The sequence below is a fragment of the Catharus ustulatus genome, chromosome 30 (genome assembly GCF_009819885.2).
Source record: "Catharus ustulatus isolate bCatUst1 chromosome 30, bCatUst1.pri.v2, whole genome shotgun sequence".
Lineage (NCBI taxonomy): Eukaryota > Metazoa > Chordata > Aves > Passeriformes > Turdidae > Catharus > Catharus ustulatus.
In genome coordinates, this window is record NC_046250.1 from 3,980,522 (window position 1) to 4,000,255 (window position 19,734).

The following is a 19,734-nucleotide window of genomic DNA, read 5'->3' on the forward strand; positions in this document are numbered from 1 at the left end:
CAGAACCAAATGGCCACTGACCAGCACCACCAGGGCCCTTCCTGCAACTGCTCTCCAGCACCTCATTTCCCATCTGTCCATACATCCAAGGTTGCCCCATCCCAGGTGGGGTAATGCTGGACTGGGAGTACTGGGCTTAACTGGGGGCACTGGGTTGGGACCCTCCCATGGTTTCAGGGGACTTTGGAGAACCCTTGGAACTGGGGAGGGAATATCCCTGCTTTTCCTGGGGTCAAAGGGTGGGCGGAGGGGATACCCAGTCCCTTCCCTCTCCCATCCCATTCCCATCCTGTCTCTCCGGTGTTGCTCTTCCTGCCCTGACCCTGGGCCAACTTCCTGCACCCCAGGGACTGCCCCAGGGAGGTTTAGGCAGGGAGGAGGGGTGTGAGGTACGGCAGAGGGATTTGGTGGGGGGTGGATTGTCTGGTGACATTTGGGCATTGGGAAGGAGAAAGAATCTGGAATGTGAGGAGCCTCCCCCTGTGCCTCAGTTTCCCCTATGACCCGATGGGGGCCCTGCCTGTGCTTGTGGGGCCTCACCTGGGCAGGGCTGTCTGTGGCTACAGCTGGAGCTGCACAGTTGCTGTTTGTCTGTTTTTCTCCTCATTTCTTGGTTTTTTTTTCCCCTGAAAATTCCAGCCCGTCCCACAGCCGCTGGCAGCACAAGTTTCTCTCTGTCCTAAATCGCAGTTTGAATTTTTTTTCTTTTTTTTTTTTTTTCCCCGAACCCACTCAAAAGCTCAGTCCGGGAGGTGGCAGTGTCACCCGGAGGACGTGGCAACCCAAAATCCACCTAAATCCACACAAAATCCGCACAAGCCCAAACCAAACCCCACGCAGACCCCAGGAGGAGACCCCCAAGATCCCTTATTCCAACCTCCCTCCTGACGGTTCCCACGGGGAATATCCAGGTGTCACTGCCACCTCTGTGTGGTTCGGTCCTTGGAGGAGATGCACACTTTTCCCAGTTTTACAGAAAAAGTGGAAAAACCGCCTTCCAGTGCCCCCCGGGCGCCACGCACCCCACACAAAATCCTGCACCCACCTCCTCCCATCTTCCCGGTACCCTTTTTCCTGTGTTTGTACCACTTCGCCTGTTTTCTTTCCGAACTCTTTGCTCCGCACACCCCCCACCCCACCCCGCTCCAAAACCACATTTATTTTTAGCAGCCAATTGAAGATGAAGGAGGAGGGAAAATATACTAAAAAAAGAGGAAAGAAAAAGGGAAAAAAACCGGGATTTTGTCCCTGCTGGAGCCAGAGTCATCTTGGAGCTGCAGCGAGGCGATGTGGGGTGTGGGGAGCCGGGGGGTGCTCCTGGCGCTGGTCCTGCTCCCAGGTAACACCCCCCCCCCCCCCCCCCCCAATCCCCTGGTTTTGGGCAATTTCGGGTGTTTTGGGGCGGTTGGAGGAGGGAGGGTGCGGAGCCGGGTACTCATTAATCCGAGCGCAACCACGCGTGGTTCCCCTACCCCTCTGAATGTCTGGGGAAGGGGTTTGGGATAAAACAGGCCGGTTTTGGTCATTGCCCCCGTCCAATATAATTTGGAGCTTTTTTGGAGGGAGAAGACACCTACATCTCCTTGGGTTTGGGGCGGGGTGAGGGTGGGAAGGGGAAGCCGTAAGAGGAACTAAAATCCGGCTTTAATGAATTTTTTTAAAAAAGACAAAAAAGGGGAGCATTTCCACCCCACCCCCCGCTCGCCCCGGGGTTCACCTCCGCGCCGCTGACCCAGTGGGCTCCCCCATGCTCCCCGCCGCGGGGGAAACTGAGGCACGTGGGCAACGCTGGGCACCGCGGGGCTTCGGGTGGCGGGGGCTTAATTTGGGCGGCCAGGATGTGTTTGGGGAGCTAGGGGTTCTCCATGGGATGCCCTCTCTCTTCCCCGGAGTTTCCTCCTCCCCATCGGGGTGCCGGGCACCCCAACCCCGCTCCAGGATGCCTTTGGATGGGTGCGGGGTGCCCTCCCCACCTCAGGATCCTCTGTCACCTCCCCAGGGCTCTGTGAGGGATTCAACATCGACGTGGGGCGTTCGCGGGTCTTCCAGGGGCCCCCCGAGTCCCAGTTTGGGTACCGGGTGCTGCAGTGGGGGGGCGATGGGGACAAGTGGTGAGTGATCCCCAGGGGAACCCAGGGGAGATAGGAGGAAAGGGGGAAACTGAGGCAGGAAAGGCAAAACAGGAAGGAAGGCAGTGAGGTGGGAAAGGAGCAGCTGAGGAGGGGAAGAGGGAAACTGAGGATAGGCGGGGGAAACTGTCAGAAAACGGGAGAAAGGAGGGGGAAACTAAGGTGGGATGCCAAAACTGAGGTGGGAAGTGGGGAAAGTGAGTTTGGGAAAGAGAAGCTAAACCAGGGAGCGGGGAGATTGAGATTGGGAAGGGGAAACATAGGAGGGCAAGGGCTGGAGCAGCAGGAGGCTGTGGCCAGAGGGCTGGACAGACAGACAGAAGCGACCTCGGTGCCATAGTGTGGGGGGCAGAGCCCAGCACGGTGGTCTCAAAAATGTGGTGGCTGGGTTGGAGTGAGGCGGGGGTGGTGACATCCCTGGTGCCCCCTATGTGTCCCTCCCTGTGTCCCCACTTGTCCCTCCAGGCTGCTGGTGGGGGCCCCATGGGATGGGAACGGTCAAGGTGACATCTACAAGTGCGGCATGGGACTCCAAAACTCTTCCTGTGCCAAGGCCAACCTAGGTACTGAAGGGCGTGGCTACGACCATTGAGGTCTGTGGGACCCCAGGGTGCTCACCGCACTTCTGTCCCCATGTCCTCAAGGGGCTGCAGCTCCATGGCTCCACAGCAGCGCTGGGCACCTCGGGATGACATTGGTAGACTCCAAGAACGGTGGATTTGTGGTAAGCAGAGCCTCCACAGATGAAAACTGAGGCATGGCAGGGGATGGGGGGAGCGAGGTGGATGTCACCCACTGTTGCATCCTCATGTCACTCCCCAAGGCGTGCGCCCCACTTTGGTCCCAGGAATGTGGCACCTCTGTGTTCAGCTCTGGCCGCTGTGTCCAACTCAATGAGAAGCTCCAGCCCATGGGGACCATTGCACCCACAACACAGCGTGAGTGGAGTGGGATGTACTGGGATATACTGGGATGTGCCACCCTGGTGTTACTGTGTCCCCTACCAGGCTGTTCTACCTACATGGACATCATCCTGGTTCTGGACGGCTCCAACAGCATCTACCCCTGGGAGGAGGTGCAGGCATTTCTTGGGAACATCCTGGGACGCTTCTTCATCGGTCCTGGGCAGACCCAGGTCAGGACATGGTGTCCTCAAGGCTGGGATGGTGTCCCCAGGGCAGAGTGATTGTCTCCAGGGCAATGCTGTTGCCCCTGGGGTGATGCCAGCCTTGGGGTGATGTCAGTGTTCCCAGGGTGATGCCACCCCTGTGGAGATGCTGCTCTGGGGTGGCATCATTGTCCCCAGACTATGCCAACTGGAGACGGTTTTGGAGGGCCCAAAGGTGCCTTTTTCCAGGGATTAGGGGTTCCTGTGGGATTTAGGTGAGCTTCCTTTGCATTTAGGGGCTCAGGTTTCCTCTTGGTGAGGGAGCTTCTGTACAGGGAGCGGGTGGTGCAGGAGCAGGTGCCAGGGCAGCACCCTGGGGATTTGAGGGGTCCCTGTGGTCTTGGTGATTTACTGGAGGTTTGAGGGATGTCCCTGTGGATTTGGGGCTCCCTCTCGCTCTGACTCTCCCCATTTCAGGTGGGGGTGCTGCAGTATGGAGAGCGGCTGGTGCAGGAGTGGGCACTGGGGCAGCACCCCACGGCCCAGCGCCTGCTTGAGGCTGCCCGGAATCTGACGCGTCAGGAGGGGAGGGAGACTCGGACGGCCATGGCCATCCGGCAGGCATGGTGGGCTATGGAATGGGAATGCGAGGGGGATTGGGGGTAGAACTGGGGATGTGATTGGTTTCAGGATTGAGATCAGGATTGGGATTGGGAGAGGGAGCGGGTCTGGAGTTTGGATCAGAATTGGGATTACGGTGTAGGTTGGGTTCGGGACTGGAATTGGTATCAGGTTTAGGATCTAGTCAGGATTCGGATTGAGGTTGGGTTTGGGATTGGGGTTGGGATTGGGACTGGGATCTGGATCAGGGTTGGGGTTGAGATCAGTATAAGGGATGGGAGCAGGGTCAGGACTGGGGAGAGTATTAGGATGGGGGTGGCACAGGGGCTGATTGTGTCAGCCACATTCCCACAGCACAGAGTCCTTCAGCCCAGCGCAAGGCGGGCGCCCAGGGGCTACGCGGCTGCTGCTGGTGGTGACAGATGGGGAGTCCCATGACGGGGATGAGCTGCCGGCAGCGCTGGCAGAGTGCGACCGGCAAAATGTCACCCGCTATGCCATCGCTGTAAGGCCCCTCTCACCGATCCTCATCTCTGCATTTCCCTTAACCCTGGGAGGGCTCCTGTTGACCCTTGTCCCTCCCTCAGGTCCTGGGGCACTACCTGCGTCGGCAGCAGGATCCTGAGGATTTCATCCGGGAGATCAAGTCCATTGCCAGTGACCCCGATGAGAGGTATTTCTTCAATGTCACAGATGAGGCTGCCCTGAATGACATTGTGGATGCTCTGGGAGATCGGATCTTCAGTCTGGAAGGTGCTGGCTTAAGGCTGGGACCCTGGGAAGGGCTGGGAATTCCCACTGGAAGCACAGCTGGAGACACAGTCTCCTTCCTCTCCCCGGTCAGGCACCCACGGGGACAACGAGAGTGCCTTTGAGCTGGAGATGTCCCAGATCGGCTTTTCCATCCACCGCCTCGAGGTGATCCCACTAGGAAAGGCGGAAAATATCCCTCAGCCCATCTCAGCCCTGCTGAGTGTCCTGGGATGGGATAGTGACATTGGTGGTGGTTGGGGATACTGAGGCATTCTGGGTTGATGTGTCCCACCCATCTGGCAGGACGGGATCCTCTTTGGAATGGTCGGAGCCTATGACTGGGAGGGGGGTGTGCTGGAGGAGAGCCAGCGTGGACGCATTGTTCCACACCGGGAAGCGTTTCAGAAGGAATTCCCGCTCGAGCTGAAGAACCATGCAGCATATCTGGGTATGGGAGATCCCAAGGGATGAGGGTGTCCCAAGGGATTTGAGGTGAAGCAGGCATAGTCCATATCCTCCAGATTGGAGATGAATCAGGGATGTTCAATGTCCTGGAGATCAGGGGTGAAGTGGAGATGCTCCATGTAATGGATATTTGGGATGCTTTGTGATACAGAAATGCTCACATCCCAGGGATGCTCCATGTCCTGTAAATTTGGGGTGCCCTGGCGATGCTCCATACTCCAGGGATGCTCCAAACCTGGCTATTTAGGGTGTCCTCAGGAGCACACTGGGGAACCTGTCTCCCTGGGGCTATGCCTCCTGCTGACCCTGCTTCCCCTCCCAGGGTACTCCGTGTCCTCGCTGCAGCTCGCAGGAGGGCAGCGCTTGTTAGTGGCTGGTGCCCCCCGATTCCAGCACAAGGGCAAAGTTATCCTCTTCCAGCTGGACCCCATGGGGACTGTGACGGTGGCCCAGGCACTAATGGGGGAGCAGGTGAGGGGCAGCTGGTGGCCTTGAGGGCCTTGGGTGGGAGTTTGGGCCCTCTACCCTCCCTCAGCCTCACAGCCCCTTGCACCCCCAGATCGGCTCCTACTTTGGCAGCGAGGTCTTGGCCCTGGACCTGGAGGGAGATGGGGACAGTGACCTGCTGTTGGTGGCCGCACCCACCTACCTGGAGGGCCAGAGCAGGGAGACAGGGAGAGTCTATGTGTACCGTGTGGGGCAGGTGAGAGGGCAGGTGTGGGCCTGGGCGTGTCAGGCGCGGGGATAGCTGTACGGTGAGGGGCAGGTGGGGGGCTGTAGAGAGGGCAGGTGAGAGGGGCGGGGGGCTAGGCTGGACAGGAAGATCGGGGTGTACTGGAGGCAGGGCACTGGGAGGATCAGCGGGATGCGAGGCATTGAGGGGATTAGAAGGGACCGGGGGAACACAGTGGGACTGAGGGGGGTGCCTGTCCCGTGGGGGTACCGAGGGCCCCCCCGCACCTCCCAGGACCTCCTGAGCCCCGCAGGGTCGCTGCACCCTGAGCCGAGACCGCAGGACTCCAGATTCGGCTCCGCCCTGGGCGCGGTGCCGAACCTGAGCCAGGACGGGCTGGTTGGAGCCGTGGTGGGAGCTCCGCTGGAGGACGAGCACCGCGGGGCTCTCTACGTGTTCCATGTCGCCCCGGACACCCTCCTGCCCCAGTACAAGCAGGTGAGACGGCGCTGGGAAAGCTGGGAGGCGCTAGGTGCCACGGTCGCGGTGAGTACAACCCTGTACGAGCCACAGGACAACGTGACACAACTCTCGTTCCCAGCGCATCGAGGCGGCGGCGCTGGGGTGGAACCTCCGGTATTTCGGGATCAGCGTGGACGGACGGGTGGACATGGATGGGGATGGGCTGGTGGACGTGGCCGTAGGGGCGCAGGGTGCGGCTGTAGTGCTGCGGTGAGTAGGGGTCAGGTGTTCTGGGATAGGGACATCCTGGCCACAGGGATACCCCGGCAATAGGGACATGGAGAAGAACAGAGACACCCCGGGGACAGTGATGGGTGGTCATGGGGACATTCAGGGGAAAGGGACGCCGTGCCTCAGTTTCCTCTTGTGAGAATTTGGGATGCTTCTGGGATCCTCCCAGGGCTCTCCATGTCTCAGTTTCCCCTGTGACAAGATCCAGGGTAGGGCCGGGTGGGTGTCCCTGTCCCCGCATGATCTTGATGAGATCCCAGATGTGACTGTGTCCCTCAGGTCCCGCTGGATCATCCAGGTGTCTGCATGGATGTCTGTGGAGCCAGCGGCCGTCAGTGTCACACGCCGGAACTGCCAGCGCAACGGCTCCAGCGCCGTCTGCCTCCGGGCCCGGATCTGCTTCCGTGCTGAGACACGCACACAGAACCCCATGGGCATGGATATTGGTGAGTGCTGGCAATGAGGGACTGCAGGGTCCTTCGAGCATTTTTGGAGCATCCCTGGCTGTCCCTGGAGCATCCCAGGAGCATCCCAAAGGGTTCTGGAGCAGCCTTGGAACATCCCAAGGTATTACCAGAGCATCCCTGGCTGTCTCCAGAGAATCCCAGGGCGGGATCCTTAGAGAACCTGGAGCATTTCAGGAACATTCCAGGAGCATTCCAGGGTGTTCTGGAGAATTCCTGGAGCATGTCTGGACCATCCAGAGGGCCCTGGATCATCACAGGATGTTGCTGGAGGATCGCAATATCCCTGGAGCCTCCAAGGAGCATCCCACGGGCATTCCCTTAATCTTTCCAGAGCATATATATGGTGATCCTGGACCACCCATGGAACATCCCAGGGTAGCCCTGGAATGTCCCAGGAGCATCCTGCAGTGTCCCTTGAATATCAACAGAGCACCCATATCCCTGGAGCCCCACTAGAACCTGCCATAACATCGTGGAGCCTTTGAGCCTTCCCTGGCCCCCTGCTTGTGCAACCCAGCATGTCCCTGGAGCATGCCCAGACTTCTCCGGAGTCCCACTGGAGCACCCACTCCCGCAGGTGTCTTGGTCCCTGACCCGCTCCCTATCCCCCAGATCTCCGGTACAATGTATCCCTGGAGGAGCGGATCCCAGGATCCCGTGCTGCCTTTGACTCAGGTGCCCGCAGGCTGCTCCAGCGCCGAATTGAGTTCCCACTGGGAAGGCAGAGCTGCATCCGCATCCCCTTCCATGTCCTGGTCAGCCCCAGGACTCCTCCCTGCCCCATTGGAGGGCTCTTCCCACCCTTTGTTCCTGGGGTCTGACAGGAATGAGGCTGATGGGATCCCCTGATTCTGCAGGACACCTCAGATTACCTGCGGCCCCTCAGCCTCAGCCTCACCTGGGCCCTGGATGTATCTGCGAGGTCGGTGCTGGATGAGGCATCTCCCACCACCATCCACAGACTGGTGTGTACTGAGAGGGGTGTTTCCAGACACTGGGATCACCCCTGAACACCAGGATCACACCTGGCTCCTTCCAGATCCCATTTTTCAAGGATTGTGGGGACGACGATGAGTGTGTCACCGACCTGGTGCTCAAGGCCACCACAGACATTGTGGGCTCCAGGTACCCCTGGTGTCCCCCCAGTGTTCTCATGATGTCCCTGGGATCCCAGGAGCCTCCTGTGACCCCTTGGCCTCCAGGCAGAGCCCCCACATCCTGCGGAAAGGCCGGAGGCGGATGCTGGTGGAGGTGGAGCTGGAGAACCGGGAGGAGAATGCCTACAATGCCAGCCTGTGGCTGCACCTGCCCAGGAACCTCCACTTCTCCAGCCTCATGCTCCAGGTACAGCCTAGGGGTGGCCCAAATCCCTGAGGAGCCTCTCCAAACTCTTCCACCAGGGTGAAGATGGAGACCCAGGTCTTTGGAGAACCTCTAGGTCATTCTTGTCCCAACCCATCCCAGGTGGGATGGGTTGGAGTTGATTGAGTCCCCAAACCCATTTCAGGTGGGACAGGGGTGTTGATTGTGTCCCCAACCTCTCCAGTGTGGGAGCTGGGGTCAACTATTCAGCCTATTCTGTGTGGGCCATGGGGGTCCATTGTGTCCTACCAAGTGGGAGATTGTGTTCCATGGTCACCTGTGGCCCCCCCAGCAACCCTTGTGGGGGGTCTATTGCTGCCACCTCCCAGTGCCCCAAGCACTCCATGTCCCAGTGCCCATCGTGTCCCCCTGGCAGGATCCCAGCACGGTGAAGTTGGAGTGCTCAGCCCTGGGTGGGCACCGCCGGCGCTGCAGTGTAGGGTACCCTGTCTTCCGCTCGCAGGCCAAGGTAGGACCCCCGAGACCCCCATGAGCCCCTTGGGACCCCCAAACCCCCACCACACCCCTCTGAGTCCCCCCAGGTGTCCTTCACCTTGGAGCTGGAGTTCAGCTGCTCCATCCTTCTGGACTGTGCTGAAGTCACACTCCAGGCCACCAGGTAGGGGTGTGGGGAGGGGCTGCACTCCAGGGGCATGGGTGGAGTCTGGGGATATTCCCAAGTGTCTCCCCCATCTAGTGACAGCACCGAGGTGACACCACAGGACAACGTGGTCAAGCTTTCTGTTCCCATCCGCTATGAGCCCAACCTGTTCCTGTCCAGGTGGGGCTGGGAGAATGTGAGGCAGAGTGGGGGGGTCATGGAGGGGCGACACACACCATGGATGTGACCCTCTTGTGTGCCCCCCCAGTAACACCAACCTGCATCGCTATGAGGTTCATCCCCTTGGCACCTTCACCCGCAGCTCTAGCCCTGAGTTCACCACCACGGTCAAGGTGAGATGATGAGGGCCTGGGAAGTGGGGCCTGGGGGAGCCCTGACTCATTGTGTGCCCATCCAGGTGCAGAATTTGGGGTGCTACCCCATCCAGAACATCACCTTGCACGTGGCCCTGCCAGCACTGGGCCACCATCGGGCCACCATTATGTCTGTCACCCATGTGCTCGCTGAAAATGTGAGTATTGGGGACACTTAAGGGGCCTTGGGGGAATTCATGTGCCCTCTCTTTGAACACCCTCTTTCCCTCCCAAGGCCACCTGTGTGCTGCAACCTCCTGATGAGGGGACAGAGGTGGTCCCAGTGCCCCCTGAGGACCTGCTGCATGTAGAAAGGCTGGTAGGGATTGCTGTGCCCATCCCACCCCTCTGGGGATTTGGAGGGGTCAGGGGGGATCCCCCATCACTCCCCCCCCCACCAATGTTTGCCCCCCAGGACTGTTCCAACACCTGGTGCCAGGAGCTGAGTTGCCGCCTGGGGAGGCTGGAGCGTGGTGGGGGAGTCTCCGTCCAGCTCCTGCGCACCCTCCACGACAGCTTCTTCAGCAGAGTGAGTAAAGGAGAGGCATGTGGGGAACTAGGGAGGATGCTGGGTGAGGGGCACACATAGCTCAGAACCTCCCTTTTCCCATATTCAGGTGAAGTTCCGGAGTGTGAGGATAGTCAGCAGTGTCTGGCTGGGGGTCACAGGGGACATGTTGGTGCTGGAGGAGGGGGCACAGCACAGGGAGGTAGGACCTCCCCCCTCCATTACCCATTTTCACCCCTTTGTCCTTGTTTCCCTCCCCAAATTCCCTGTTGTCCCTCAATGCCCATTTTACCCCCTAAACCCTGTTTCCCCTCTAAGCCTTGCTTTTCTTTCCAAATTCCTTCTTTCCCCTGGACTGAGTTTTCCCCTCCAGATTCTCTGTTTCCCCCATCCCCATTTTTCCCCCCCAAATTCTCTGTTTCCCTCACCCCGATCCTGGTTTTCTCCCCCAAATTCTCATTCCTCTCGCCAATCCCTCTGTTCCTGCAGATGGTACTGGAAGTGCTTCAGGGAAGGCGAGTGCCCGTGTCCCTGTGGATCCTGGGGGGCAGTGCCCTGGGGGGGCTCCTGCTCCTGGCACTGCTCATCCTTGGCCTCTGGAGGGTGAGGGGGTCACACTGTCACTTTGGGGAGGGTTGAGATGCCACTTGGGGGGGGGCATGATATCACCTTGGGAGGTTCATGTTAGCATCCTGGAGTGATCATGATGTCACCCTGGAGGAGGGTCACAATGTCACCTTGAGAGGATCATGATGTCATCCTGAGCGGGAGGTGTCTATTGCCCCAGGAGGGAGGACATTTCAACCCCCCCAATCCCTCCTCTTCCCTTCTTGCCCCCAGCTGGGATTCTTCTCCCACCGGAAGCTCCCCCGGGAGGATGAGGAGCACTGAGGTGGCGGCTCTGCCACAGGAGGACATCCTGGGACCTCCCTCTCGGGACACATTCCAGGGCCATCCTAGGGCTCGGGACTCCTGGGCTGGCAGAGCAATGAGCAAGAGATGCTGGAGCCCCGAGAGCGGAGCCAGAGGATCTGGGGGAACATCTGGAAGTGGGAAAAGTGGGAATGAGCTGGAATGGAGCCACTCCAGCAATAAAGCTCTGGCCTGTGGTACTGCCATGTCCTGAATCCCTGTGCACGCAGATGATGCGGGAGCAGGAATGCTTCTTGATTCAGGGAAAACCCTCTGGACTGAGCCCAAATACAACATAGAGGGATGGGGGAGATCCAAATCCCAGTCTCCACTGGCTCTGGACTTAAATCCAGGTTAAATGCAGGACCACGGGGAAGGAATTAATGATTTCCAGCTCTATGTGGAAGAAGGAAGAAGTGGAAGCAGGGAGTGAGTGGTTGTGACCCCCCAGAAACTCTTGTCAGGGGACATGCTGTATAACAGAGAAAAGCACTGGGATAAGCCCAGGATCTGGCTGGATTTTTCCAATCTCTGTGTATCCACAGTCCTGTCCTAGCTCCTGCCCCAGGACTGGGGTGTCCCTGTATCCAGAATGGCTGCCAGCAGAGCAGGGAGGGAGGACAGGGACAATGTGTCCCAACAGAGCAGGAGATGTTAGGATAGCCACCCTAGGAAACAAATACTGCAAATCAGGGCTTTCCTTCCCCAAAAGCTTTTTCCAAGCTCATTTCTGCACCCAGCTGCACCCTGCCCCAGCTCCTGCCTCCCTTTCCCAGCTCTAAGGATGACTTGGGTAGGGAAATTCATTGAGAAAGGCCTTTATTGGACGGAAGAGCAAAGAAAATCAGGAATTAAATCCATGTGGATGTGGAGCCACTGAGCCCAAGGGGTTTGGGAATGTCCCCCCCTTCCAATGTCCCCCTCGGGCAGTCAGTGGATACCACGACTATGAGGATAACTCCCAGGATTCAGACCTGGAAAAAAGTCACAGAAATGGGAAAAAAATCTCAAAACAACCAAAGAATGAGCAAAAAAAAAAGTTTCCTTAACTTATGGGGGAGGGCAGGGGGATTCCCAAGGGAGTGGTCCGTAATTCCTGCCTGGAATGACTCGTGGGGGCAGAGGGAGGTTTGGACACACCTGGGGCCACACGCATGTGGAAAAGGTCAGAAAAACCCAATCAACCCCAAAAATAGTCCAGGATGAGACAAAATCCTGCTCAGTGCATTCCTGATACCACAGCATTCCCAGAGTCTTTCCAGGACCATGGGGGCTCCTGAGGGTCCGACCCCCCTAAGGAAGGGCTCCAGACCCTTCCTTCTTCGATCTGCCATGATTTTATAGACCCCAAGGATTCCATCCAAAATGGGGCAATAAAATCTCTTGTGCATACAATTCCCATGTCCTGGAGTACAGGAAGATTCCAAAAAATCCCCTTTTTATCCCAACCTTTTTCCAGAGGAGGCTATGAGAGACTTGGAACCCCTCTCCAGACTGGGCCCCACTGGAAAAAAACCTTTTCTGATACAAAATGAAATCAAATATCTCCCAAAATTCCCAATTTAGGACTAATGAGGCAATTCCATGGATCAGAAGAATAAATTCCTGGGAGAAGAGCGCTTGGTGCTGTAATCCCACAAGGTGGGCCCCCTAATTCCTGCTACTCGGGGGGGGGGTTTGTTGGAATTCTCAGACAATGTACACCTCGAGCAGGGATGTTCTGGCCTTCGGAACCTTCTGGAGTGCTCCAGAACCTTTCAGAAGGGTCAGAAAGTCCATCGCTCCTGCACTGGGCTGTCGGAAGCATCAGGATTCGGCATTTGCCGGGTAGAATCTTCCCCCTTTAGGCTCTTCCTGCAGACGGGACACGTATCATGCTGCGGGGAACACAGAGCCGTTATCCTGGGGGATTATCCCATGGGACACATGGGTTTTCTGGGATCTTACCAGCTCCAGCCAGGGCACGATGCAGCTGCTGTGGAAGACGTGGTTGCAGGGGAGCTGCCGGACCTGTTCCGCCACGGCATAATCCTCCTTGCACACCGGGCATTCCAGCCCTGTGTCTGCGGAAAACAGGGAACGGCAGGTCAGGGGGACAGGAGTAAAGGCTCCATATTTGGGAGTCACTTGTGCAGGGTCTACTGGGAATGGGATGTCCAGGGACCAAAGGAATCCCACCAGGAACAGGAGCTCTGGGATTTACAGGTCATTTGTGTCTGCTGGAGATGGAACATCCAGAGATCAAGGAATTCCTGCCATCATCCATCCATTCACACAAAATCCTCTGGGGAAGGAGCATTCAAGGATCAATGAAATCCCACTAGGAATGCAAATGTCAGGATTTGCAGGCTAGGATGTAATCCATAGGGGATGGAGCATCCAGGGAACAAAGAATTCCTGCTGGGAACGAGCGCTCCGAGCTCCACCAGCTGTGATCCATCCATCCACACAAAACCCCCAGGGAATGCAAGGAATTCCTGATGTTCTCTGTATACATCACCATCAACTAACAAAAATCAAAGTAAGGATGTTTGGATGCCTGCCACAACTTCCCGGCATGGAAAACAGGTTGATGATCCTGATGCTGGGTGTCACCAGCCACAGGAGGTGGCTGAAATCCCACTCCCTCTCCCGCTGTTCCAAGCTCGCGATGTTGACACAGACACCGCAAGGAGCCCAGCTCCTTCGGCAGTCCCAGGGATCCCTTCATGATTCCTAGCCTGCTTGGGCTCTGTGGGCTCAGACACAATGGAATTCCAGCAAGTCCCTGGTTTCCCGGAGAACAGGAGGACAGAGGGGTGTGTAAAACCACAGGGTAAAAATATCCCCCATGGAACTGTTTGGTTTAACCATAATGAAGGAGTAGGGTTCTGATATAACAGAGGAGCTGGGAGGGGGAAGGATCCTTGGGGTGAAAAATTCACAAGGTTTTTAATTGCAGAGCCAGGATTGTTCCGAGACACTCCCAGGCCCTTGCTGGCAGTTTTCCTTGGCGTTTCCAGAGCAAACTATGTCGAGAGCCTGTCTGGAGACGGGAAAAAACAAGTTGAGAGCACCCAACGGAGATTTAGGATGGGAAAACCATCATGGGGAAGGGAAGAGCCAGAACTCTTCTAGGCACATTCTAGGACTCCCCAAACACTCTGGAGAATGGTGGAGCTCCAAAGTTCCTGGGAAGAACACCAGAGATGGTAGTAGCAAAGCTTGGAAGCTGATAGTTTCCAGCCCAGTTCCACAGGGAACAAAGTGGTAATGGGGAGCTCAGGATGCCAAACACTAGGATCCAAATGCCATCGGATCCTGGGATGGAGTCACCCACCGACTTGTTCTTGTGTCACTGCCACTGTTGGGAGGGACGAGATCTTCTCCTTGTCTGCCGGTGGCGGCCCCGTGTTTTCCAGCTGTCCCAGGAGCTGTGGAGAGGGAAAAATTCCGTGCTCAGGAGCAGGGATCTGCCATTGGATCTGCCCCTGGCACAGGTGTCCCTCACCTGGGTGACGATGGCGTCAAGGCCGCTCTGTCCCCACGCATAATCCCCAGGATTGGAGTGCAGCATTCCGCTCCTGCCAATGGGAGAGTCCAGGAATTCCCCTCAATCCCAAACCAGCCCCTAGGTGCTGGATTACTGCTAGTTACTGGTGGGATCTGGGCTACTCACCAGGAAAAAGGATGTTGAGAGCCAGGAACAGCTGAGTTGGCAAAAAACCCAGCAAAGATCTGCTGGATTATCCTGAAAAAAAGAGGCATGGGAAAGAAAAACATGGGAAGAACAAGTTAAGTAAGTAAATACATGGTGGAAGACAGGATGGGCAGAAAAATCAGGAATTCCTGCTCCTGACTGCATGGCTCACGACTGTGAAAAATTCCTGGATAAAGCTCTAAAACAGAGAGCGACAGCAGGAAATAATTAGGTATATGAGCTCATCCCAGAGAATGGGAATGCCTTGAGTTCCAATGGAAGAGCTGGTACTGGGACAGGGAATACCAAGGAAAAACATGGAAAGAACAAGCTAAATAAACAAATAAATAAATAAACTGTGGCAGAAGGAATAAGCAGTAAAGCAGGTACAAGGCTCACAGTTGGAAATTTCATGGATAAAGCTCCAAAACAGAGGGACAGCAAAAAGAAATGAGGGATGGGAACTCCTTCTGGGATGTGAGTGCTGAGAATGCCATGTGTTGCAGGCAGTAGGATAGAGAAAATGACTCACAATTGTGCTAAGGGGGCTTACAGGAGGTGCCAGGATCCCATTTTCCCAGGTTTCTTCCCAAATCTCCTGGTTTCCCCGGAGAAGACACTCACCCCTCAATGGCAGGCGAGCGATCCGGACGGGAGCTGCCACGGGATCGGTACCTCCGAGGCATCGGCAGCCGTGGGGGGCGACTGGGCCCCCAGAGCTCGGCTGGGGGGCCCCTCTCCATATCCCGGCTCTCTGGATCCAGGGAGCTGCTGCTCAGGAATGGCCGGAAATCCGGGAAGAACATCGTGTGATCCAAGTGGTCCCAAAGCTGTGGAGAGGGGGAAGATGGGAGACATGATCCCCACTCAGCTCCGGTGCTCATCCCAGCAGGAACGCAGAGGCAGCGGAGTCCACTTCACCAGAGCATATTCCCACAGTTGTCATGGATCCTGGGAAAAAAAGTCTGGCAAAAAGGCTTAATTATAGCCCAAGTGGATCCAGATCTGCTGTAACAACCCCCAGTGCAACTTCCTGCTCCACACAGATCCCAATAATTCTGGAAGCTGTGGGGTTGGTCTCTCCCTGTCTTCAAGGGCTGGAATTTGAGGAAGAAAAATGCTGGACACTCCCAGATCCATGGCATCACTCATGGGGCCTTACAGCCATGGGGAGGACATTCAAGGATGTTCAAGGACAGAAGGATGGTATCCATACCCCTGGAGTCTCCCCAGGAGCATCCCAACGTGTCGGCCAATCCTGTGCCCCTCATACTGCTGTTTTGTGGGATCCGTCCATGCGAATAATGCCATTCCTTGCCTCCACAGTGGACCCTATGGTGCTAAATCCCACCTGCTCCCTGATTTACTCAATTACCCTCTCTAAGGGTAAGCGGGGCATGACCCATGGGTCTCCTCACTACATCATTCCAGGAGTGCAGGAAAAACCCCAGGAATCTGGAGCCAGAGCCTGGAGACCCCGCAGAGACACTCTCCCACAAATCCATTTGGATCAAGGAATAAAAAACAATGTATAAACATTCCCTGTTCTCCTGCTGCTCTGATGGGAGGTTTGCCTGCAACTACACCCTGGGAAGGACTGCCAACTGTTATTCATCTCCAAATCCAGTGTAATTTATGAAGTTCAAAGTTCCATGGACGGGAAGATGGGATCAGGATCTTTCTGAAACTCGTGAATTTCTGGGATATGAATTGATATCCAAGCAATAATTTGGACAAATGGATCCAGATGAAGAGGGGGAGGGACCCAGCTGGATGCTTGGAGTATGTAAGCAAACAGTGAAGAATACAGACTGGGAACATTGGAATTCCGACTATTTGGTGACCCAGGATTTAATGGATTTCCTATGAGTTTGGACTTTAAAACAGATTGGTTCTGGAAAATCTGGGAGCAAGGAGAGACAGCGAATACCTCCTTGCCTGGCTGAACATCCCCACACAAATCCCAGGATATGCCAGCCCTGGGGCAAGCCTCTTCCCTGAATCCTCATTTTCCTGTTGTGCCCATCCCTGGTGGGTCCCAATGCCAATTTTCTGTGTCCTGAAAACTCCCCCAAATTCTGCAAACTCTCAGGAAAAGGAGCTGCTGGGGAAGACGCTACAGAAGAACAGGAAAAGCAGGAAAACTCACCTCTGCGAACTGTGAGGAGGGGCTGTCATCCAGGGCATTGCTGTCAAAAAAACTGGGGAAAAAGAGAAGTGAGGGCAGGGCCCATTTCCAAAATCCCTCTGTGCTTCCTAAATCCCCCCCTTTGTTTCCTGAAATCTCCCCAGAAGCGGTAAAATAAACCAAACCAAACAAGGTAAATAAAAATATTAAAAAAAAGAAGGGTAACACCTAAAAAATAGTAAAAAGTTCTTTTTTCCCCTTTAAATACTAAAAAGGGTAAGAAAAAGATCAAAAAGGGGAAAAAAGAGAGAAAGAAAGAGTACAAACAAACCAAAAAGGGTAAAAATATCAAGAAGACGAAAAAAAGCTTTTCTTTTACAAAATAAAACAAAACCCAAAGAGAAACAACCAAAAACAAAAAGGAGAAGAAATACTTCAAAAAAGAGCAAGCATGGTATTTTTTACAATAATTCGCCTTATTACTTGATCCATTGTCTTTCCACATGGCTAGACATTGAATATCCCTGGATTCTCTGGTACCTGGAATCATCAGTGACTTCCTCGATGAAGCCGGACTCGCAGCGGGGGCAGGTATATTCCTGGGAAGACAAAAAGAAGCTGGGATTAGACATAAATTATTTGGAATTCTAAAGAAAAATCCTCCTTCAGGAAGATTCCTGATCCTAGATCCCAAGCAGCTCATAACGACACCACAAAGTCCGAATTCCATGGAATTCGGGCATCAGCACGCAAAAGAGCCAGCTGTGGGAACCACAGAGGCACAAAGCAAAATTCCTTCCAAGAAGAAAATCTGCCCTTGTTCTGATTCTCAGAGTTTTGTCCCAGAGCTGCAGATGGGTATTGATTCAGAGAAAACCATGAAAAAAACAAAAAGACTCCACACATCCTCCCTCACGGATCTTCCCTCTCCAGAACCCATCCCGCAGTCAGAGCCTTCCCAAATCCCACATTTTGAGCACCAGTGTTTGTGAGATCTCCATCCAGAACCAAACCCCCTGGATTAGAAGATTTTTTCCTTCACCCATGCTTCCCAGATCCCTGAAAATCCTGCATCCTGTTCCACAACACATGGAATGTTCCCCACACTTTTGACGTGGATTTTGTGGGAGCTCCAAATCCAAACCCAAATCCTGGATCAGACCATCACCAGCAGCAGGTAGGATGCTAATACATTCCTGGAAGCTTTGGAATATTTTTTCCTGTTGCAGTCCATATGGAAACTCTCAGCTTCCCACCCAGTAGCTGAAGAGAGATAAAAATGGCATTTGGGATAAATAGCTCTGGAGGGAGGGAGAAGGGAAACGGGAACGGAGGGTGTGTGGAATCCTGCAGAGCCCCTGCTTTCCCTGGGATGTTTAGGGATGCAGTGGATAATCCTGGAGCCTCCCGGGTGCTCACATCCTGAGATCTGCACAGGGATCTCATTCCCTAAGTGGATCCAGCCATGGTACAAAGAAAAACAGATTTTCCAAGAAATCTGGTGGCATCCCATGGCTGTGACTCCCCTCCAGTCTTGTGGTCTGTGATTCCCAGAAGGAAAACAAACCAGAATCCCACCAGGAGCGTTTGCTTTGCACTCAGATCATTCCTGAGGCAGCAGCAGCTGTGTGGCACATCCACAGCCAGCCTGGATTTGATCCCAAATGGGCAGAAAAGTTGGATCCCAGGTGATCCCCACCCAAATGGAATCCCAAAGAAAGGTGTGCAGAAGTTTCCTTGGCTTTTGCTGAACCCACCACCTCCTCCATAGCTCTAATACCAACTTGAATTTCCCCCTTTCCCTTGCCTTCAGACAGAATAACTTGGCTTCTCCACCCTGGCATTGGATTGATACCTTGTGGAATTCCACACCCCTCCTGCCATCCTCACATTCCTCACTTGGAAAGCAAGGGAAAAAAAAAATCTCCCTGGCACCTCCAAGGCTCCACTTCTCATTCCACAAGGATTTTCGCGTGACAAGACCCTCCTTATACCACGTGGTTGGGAAAGAAGAGGCATAAAACCTCCTTAGAATGTCTCCAGATGACTTCCTGGAGGATGGGGATTCTCCAGACTAACATCTCCACCTCTGGCGTTGCCAGGCGTAGGAGAAGTTCTGCTTGGCAATGCCTCCTTTTCCATGCCCTCATCCCTAATCCTCAATCTGTCAGTGACCCAAACCAAGGAATTTTGGGCCAAAAATTCAACACATTTTGGGTTGGTATTCTCCAAGGACAAATCCACGGGAAGCAGCTCCCACTGGAGTCCGCGGGCAGAGCCACAGGGCCGTGTTCCCCCACTACCAGGAATCCGTGGAGTTCCTGAAAAGGGAACTGGAGCAAGACCCAGGAGAGGATCCCAGGAAACGAAATTTCAGGTGTTTCCCTCGTGCTTCCCCAGGAGCCGAGATAGAGTTTTCCTCCCAGGATAAACGAGGAACGTGATGGAAGCACCAGGAAAGCTCAGTTTTTGGGGATGGAGGGGTTTGAAGTGAGAGCTGGACAATGTTTCCTTTTAACAAGTGGGTTTGGGAATGCTGGAGGGAAAAATAGATCCTTCGGCGTGGGATGGATGTGGGATAAATAAAAATTTGGGATGCTCCCAGTTCCAAGGAATAGGAACTCGGATAATTTAGGAGTAGATGGACAATTCCCACCCTGTCGGACGAGCTGCAAAGGTTGGCTGCTCATGGAGTGGGATGGGAATGGGATTATCCGCTTCCATGAGATTCCCCCAGTCCCTTTCCAGTCTGAGAACTGGGATGGGGAGGGTATCACCTCTTCCATGTGGGAACAATTTCGGGGGTTGGACGTCACCCCTTCCTTAGGGGGCTCAGGGAGTGATTTGGGGGATCATCGCTGCCCCTACACCCGCTCGGGGCTCCCCGCCCCGGCCTTCCCCGCCCGGGGTTCACCGGCAGCTCGGAACTCCCCCTCTCCGACCCTCCCTGCCCGGGGCTCACCGGCAGCTTAGGGCTGACCTCGCCCTTGCAGCTATGGCAAAAAAACCGGTGCTGCGGCACCGCCGCCGCCGCCGCCTCCGCCATCTTCCCCACTGCCGCCGCTGCCGTCACTCCTCCCAGGGCAGCGAGCGCGACCCAGAGAGGCCCCGCGCTTCCGGCAAACTCGTCTGCTCCGCGTCCAGTCTGAAAAGCGCAGGGAGCGGGATAGAGCGGCCCCCGGGGCGGGGAGCGGCCTGCAC

The 19,734-nt window shown here is 55.4% G+C and overlaps 2 protein-coding genes across 2 annotated transcripts; one reads left to right on the top strand and one right to left on the bottom strand.

Moving 5' to 3' along the window:
* The first annotated feature begins 1,287 nt into the window (after positions 1-1,287).
* Positions 1,288-10,887, top strand: ITGA10 (integrin subunit alpha 10). Its single transcript, XM_033083043.1, has 30 exons — positions 1,288-1,339; positions 2,000-2,111; positions 2,595-2,692; positions 2,774-2,853; positions 2,953-3,067; positions 3,137-3,264; positions 3,715-3,863; positions 4,213-4,363; positions 4,446-4,611; positions 4,703-4,776; positions 4,915-5,059; positions 5,399-5,547; positions 5,636-5,779; positions 6,044-6,247; positions 6,351-6,481; positions 6,782-6,948; positions 7,582-7,724; positions 7,827-7,934; positions 8,009-8,094; positions 8,172-8,313; positions 8,708-8,800; positions 8,874-8,950; positions 9,029-9,112; positions 9,201-9,285; positions 9,351-9,464; positions 9,542-9,625; positions 9,722-9,835; positions 9,924-10,016; positions 10,304-10,417; positions 10,655-10,887. Exons 1-30 carry the CDS (start codon positions 1,288-1,290, stop codon positions 10,703-10,705), a joined length of 3,453 nt encoding a protein of 1,150 aa, XP_032938934.1. The 3' UTR covers positions 10,706-10,887.
* A 641-nt stretch (positions 10,888-11,528) lies between these two features.
* RNF115 (ring finger protein 115) lies at positions 11,529-19,641 on the bottom strand. The gene is made up of 9 exons (XM_033083056.1): positions 19,496-19,641; positions 17,074-17,132; positions 16,555-16,606; positions 15,030-15,235; positions 14,385-14,456; positions 14,217-14,289; positions 14,046-14,139; positions 12,674-12,789; positions 11,529-12,603 (listed from the first exon to the last, which is right to left on the bottom strand). Exons 1-9 carry the CDS (start codon positions 19,577-19,579, stop codon positions 12,493-12,495), a joined length of 867 nt encoding a protein of 288 aa, XP_032938947.1. The 5' UTR covers positions 19,580-19,641; the 3' UTR covers positions 11,529-12,492.
* Positions 19,642-19,734: the final 93 nt, after the last annotated feature.

What these genes read in the sequence shown, in the direction of transcription:
- RNF115 (XM_033083056.1), bottom strand. Translation starts at nt 19,579, where the DNA reads ATGGCGGAGGCGGCGGCGGCGGCGGTGCCGCAGCACCGGTTTTTTTGC. An exon ending in AGGTCAGCCCTAAGCTGCCG is followed by an intron (nt 17,133 to 19,495) that starts GTGAGCCCCGGG and finishes TTGTCTTCCCAG; the next exon opens with GAATATACCTGCCCCCGCTG. An exon ending in GAAGTCACTGATGATTCCAG is followed by an intron (nt 16,607 to 17,073) that starts GTACCAGAGAAT and finishes CTTTTTCCCCAG; the next exon opens with TTTTTTTGACAGCAATGCCC.
- ITGA10 (XM_033083043.1), top strand. Translation starts at nt 1,288, where the DNA reads ATGTGGGGTGTGGGGAGCCGGGGGGTGCTCCTGGCGCTGGTCCTGCTC. An exon ending in GGTGCGGCTGTAGTGCTGCG is followed by an intron (nt 6,482 to 6,781) that starts GTGAGTAGGGGT and finishes TGTGTCCCTCAG; the next exon opens with GTCCCGCTGGATCATCCAGG. An exon ending in CCCATGTGCTCGCTGAAAAT is followed by an intron (nt 9,465 to 9,541) that starts GTGAGTATTGGG and finishes TTCCCTCCCAAG; the next exon opens with GCCACCTGTGTGCTGCAACC.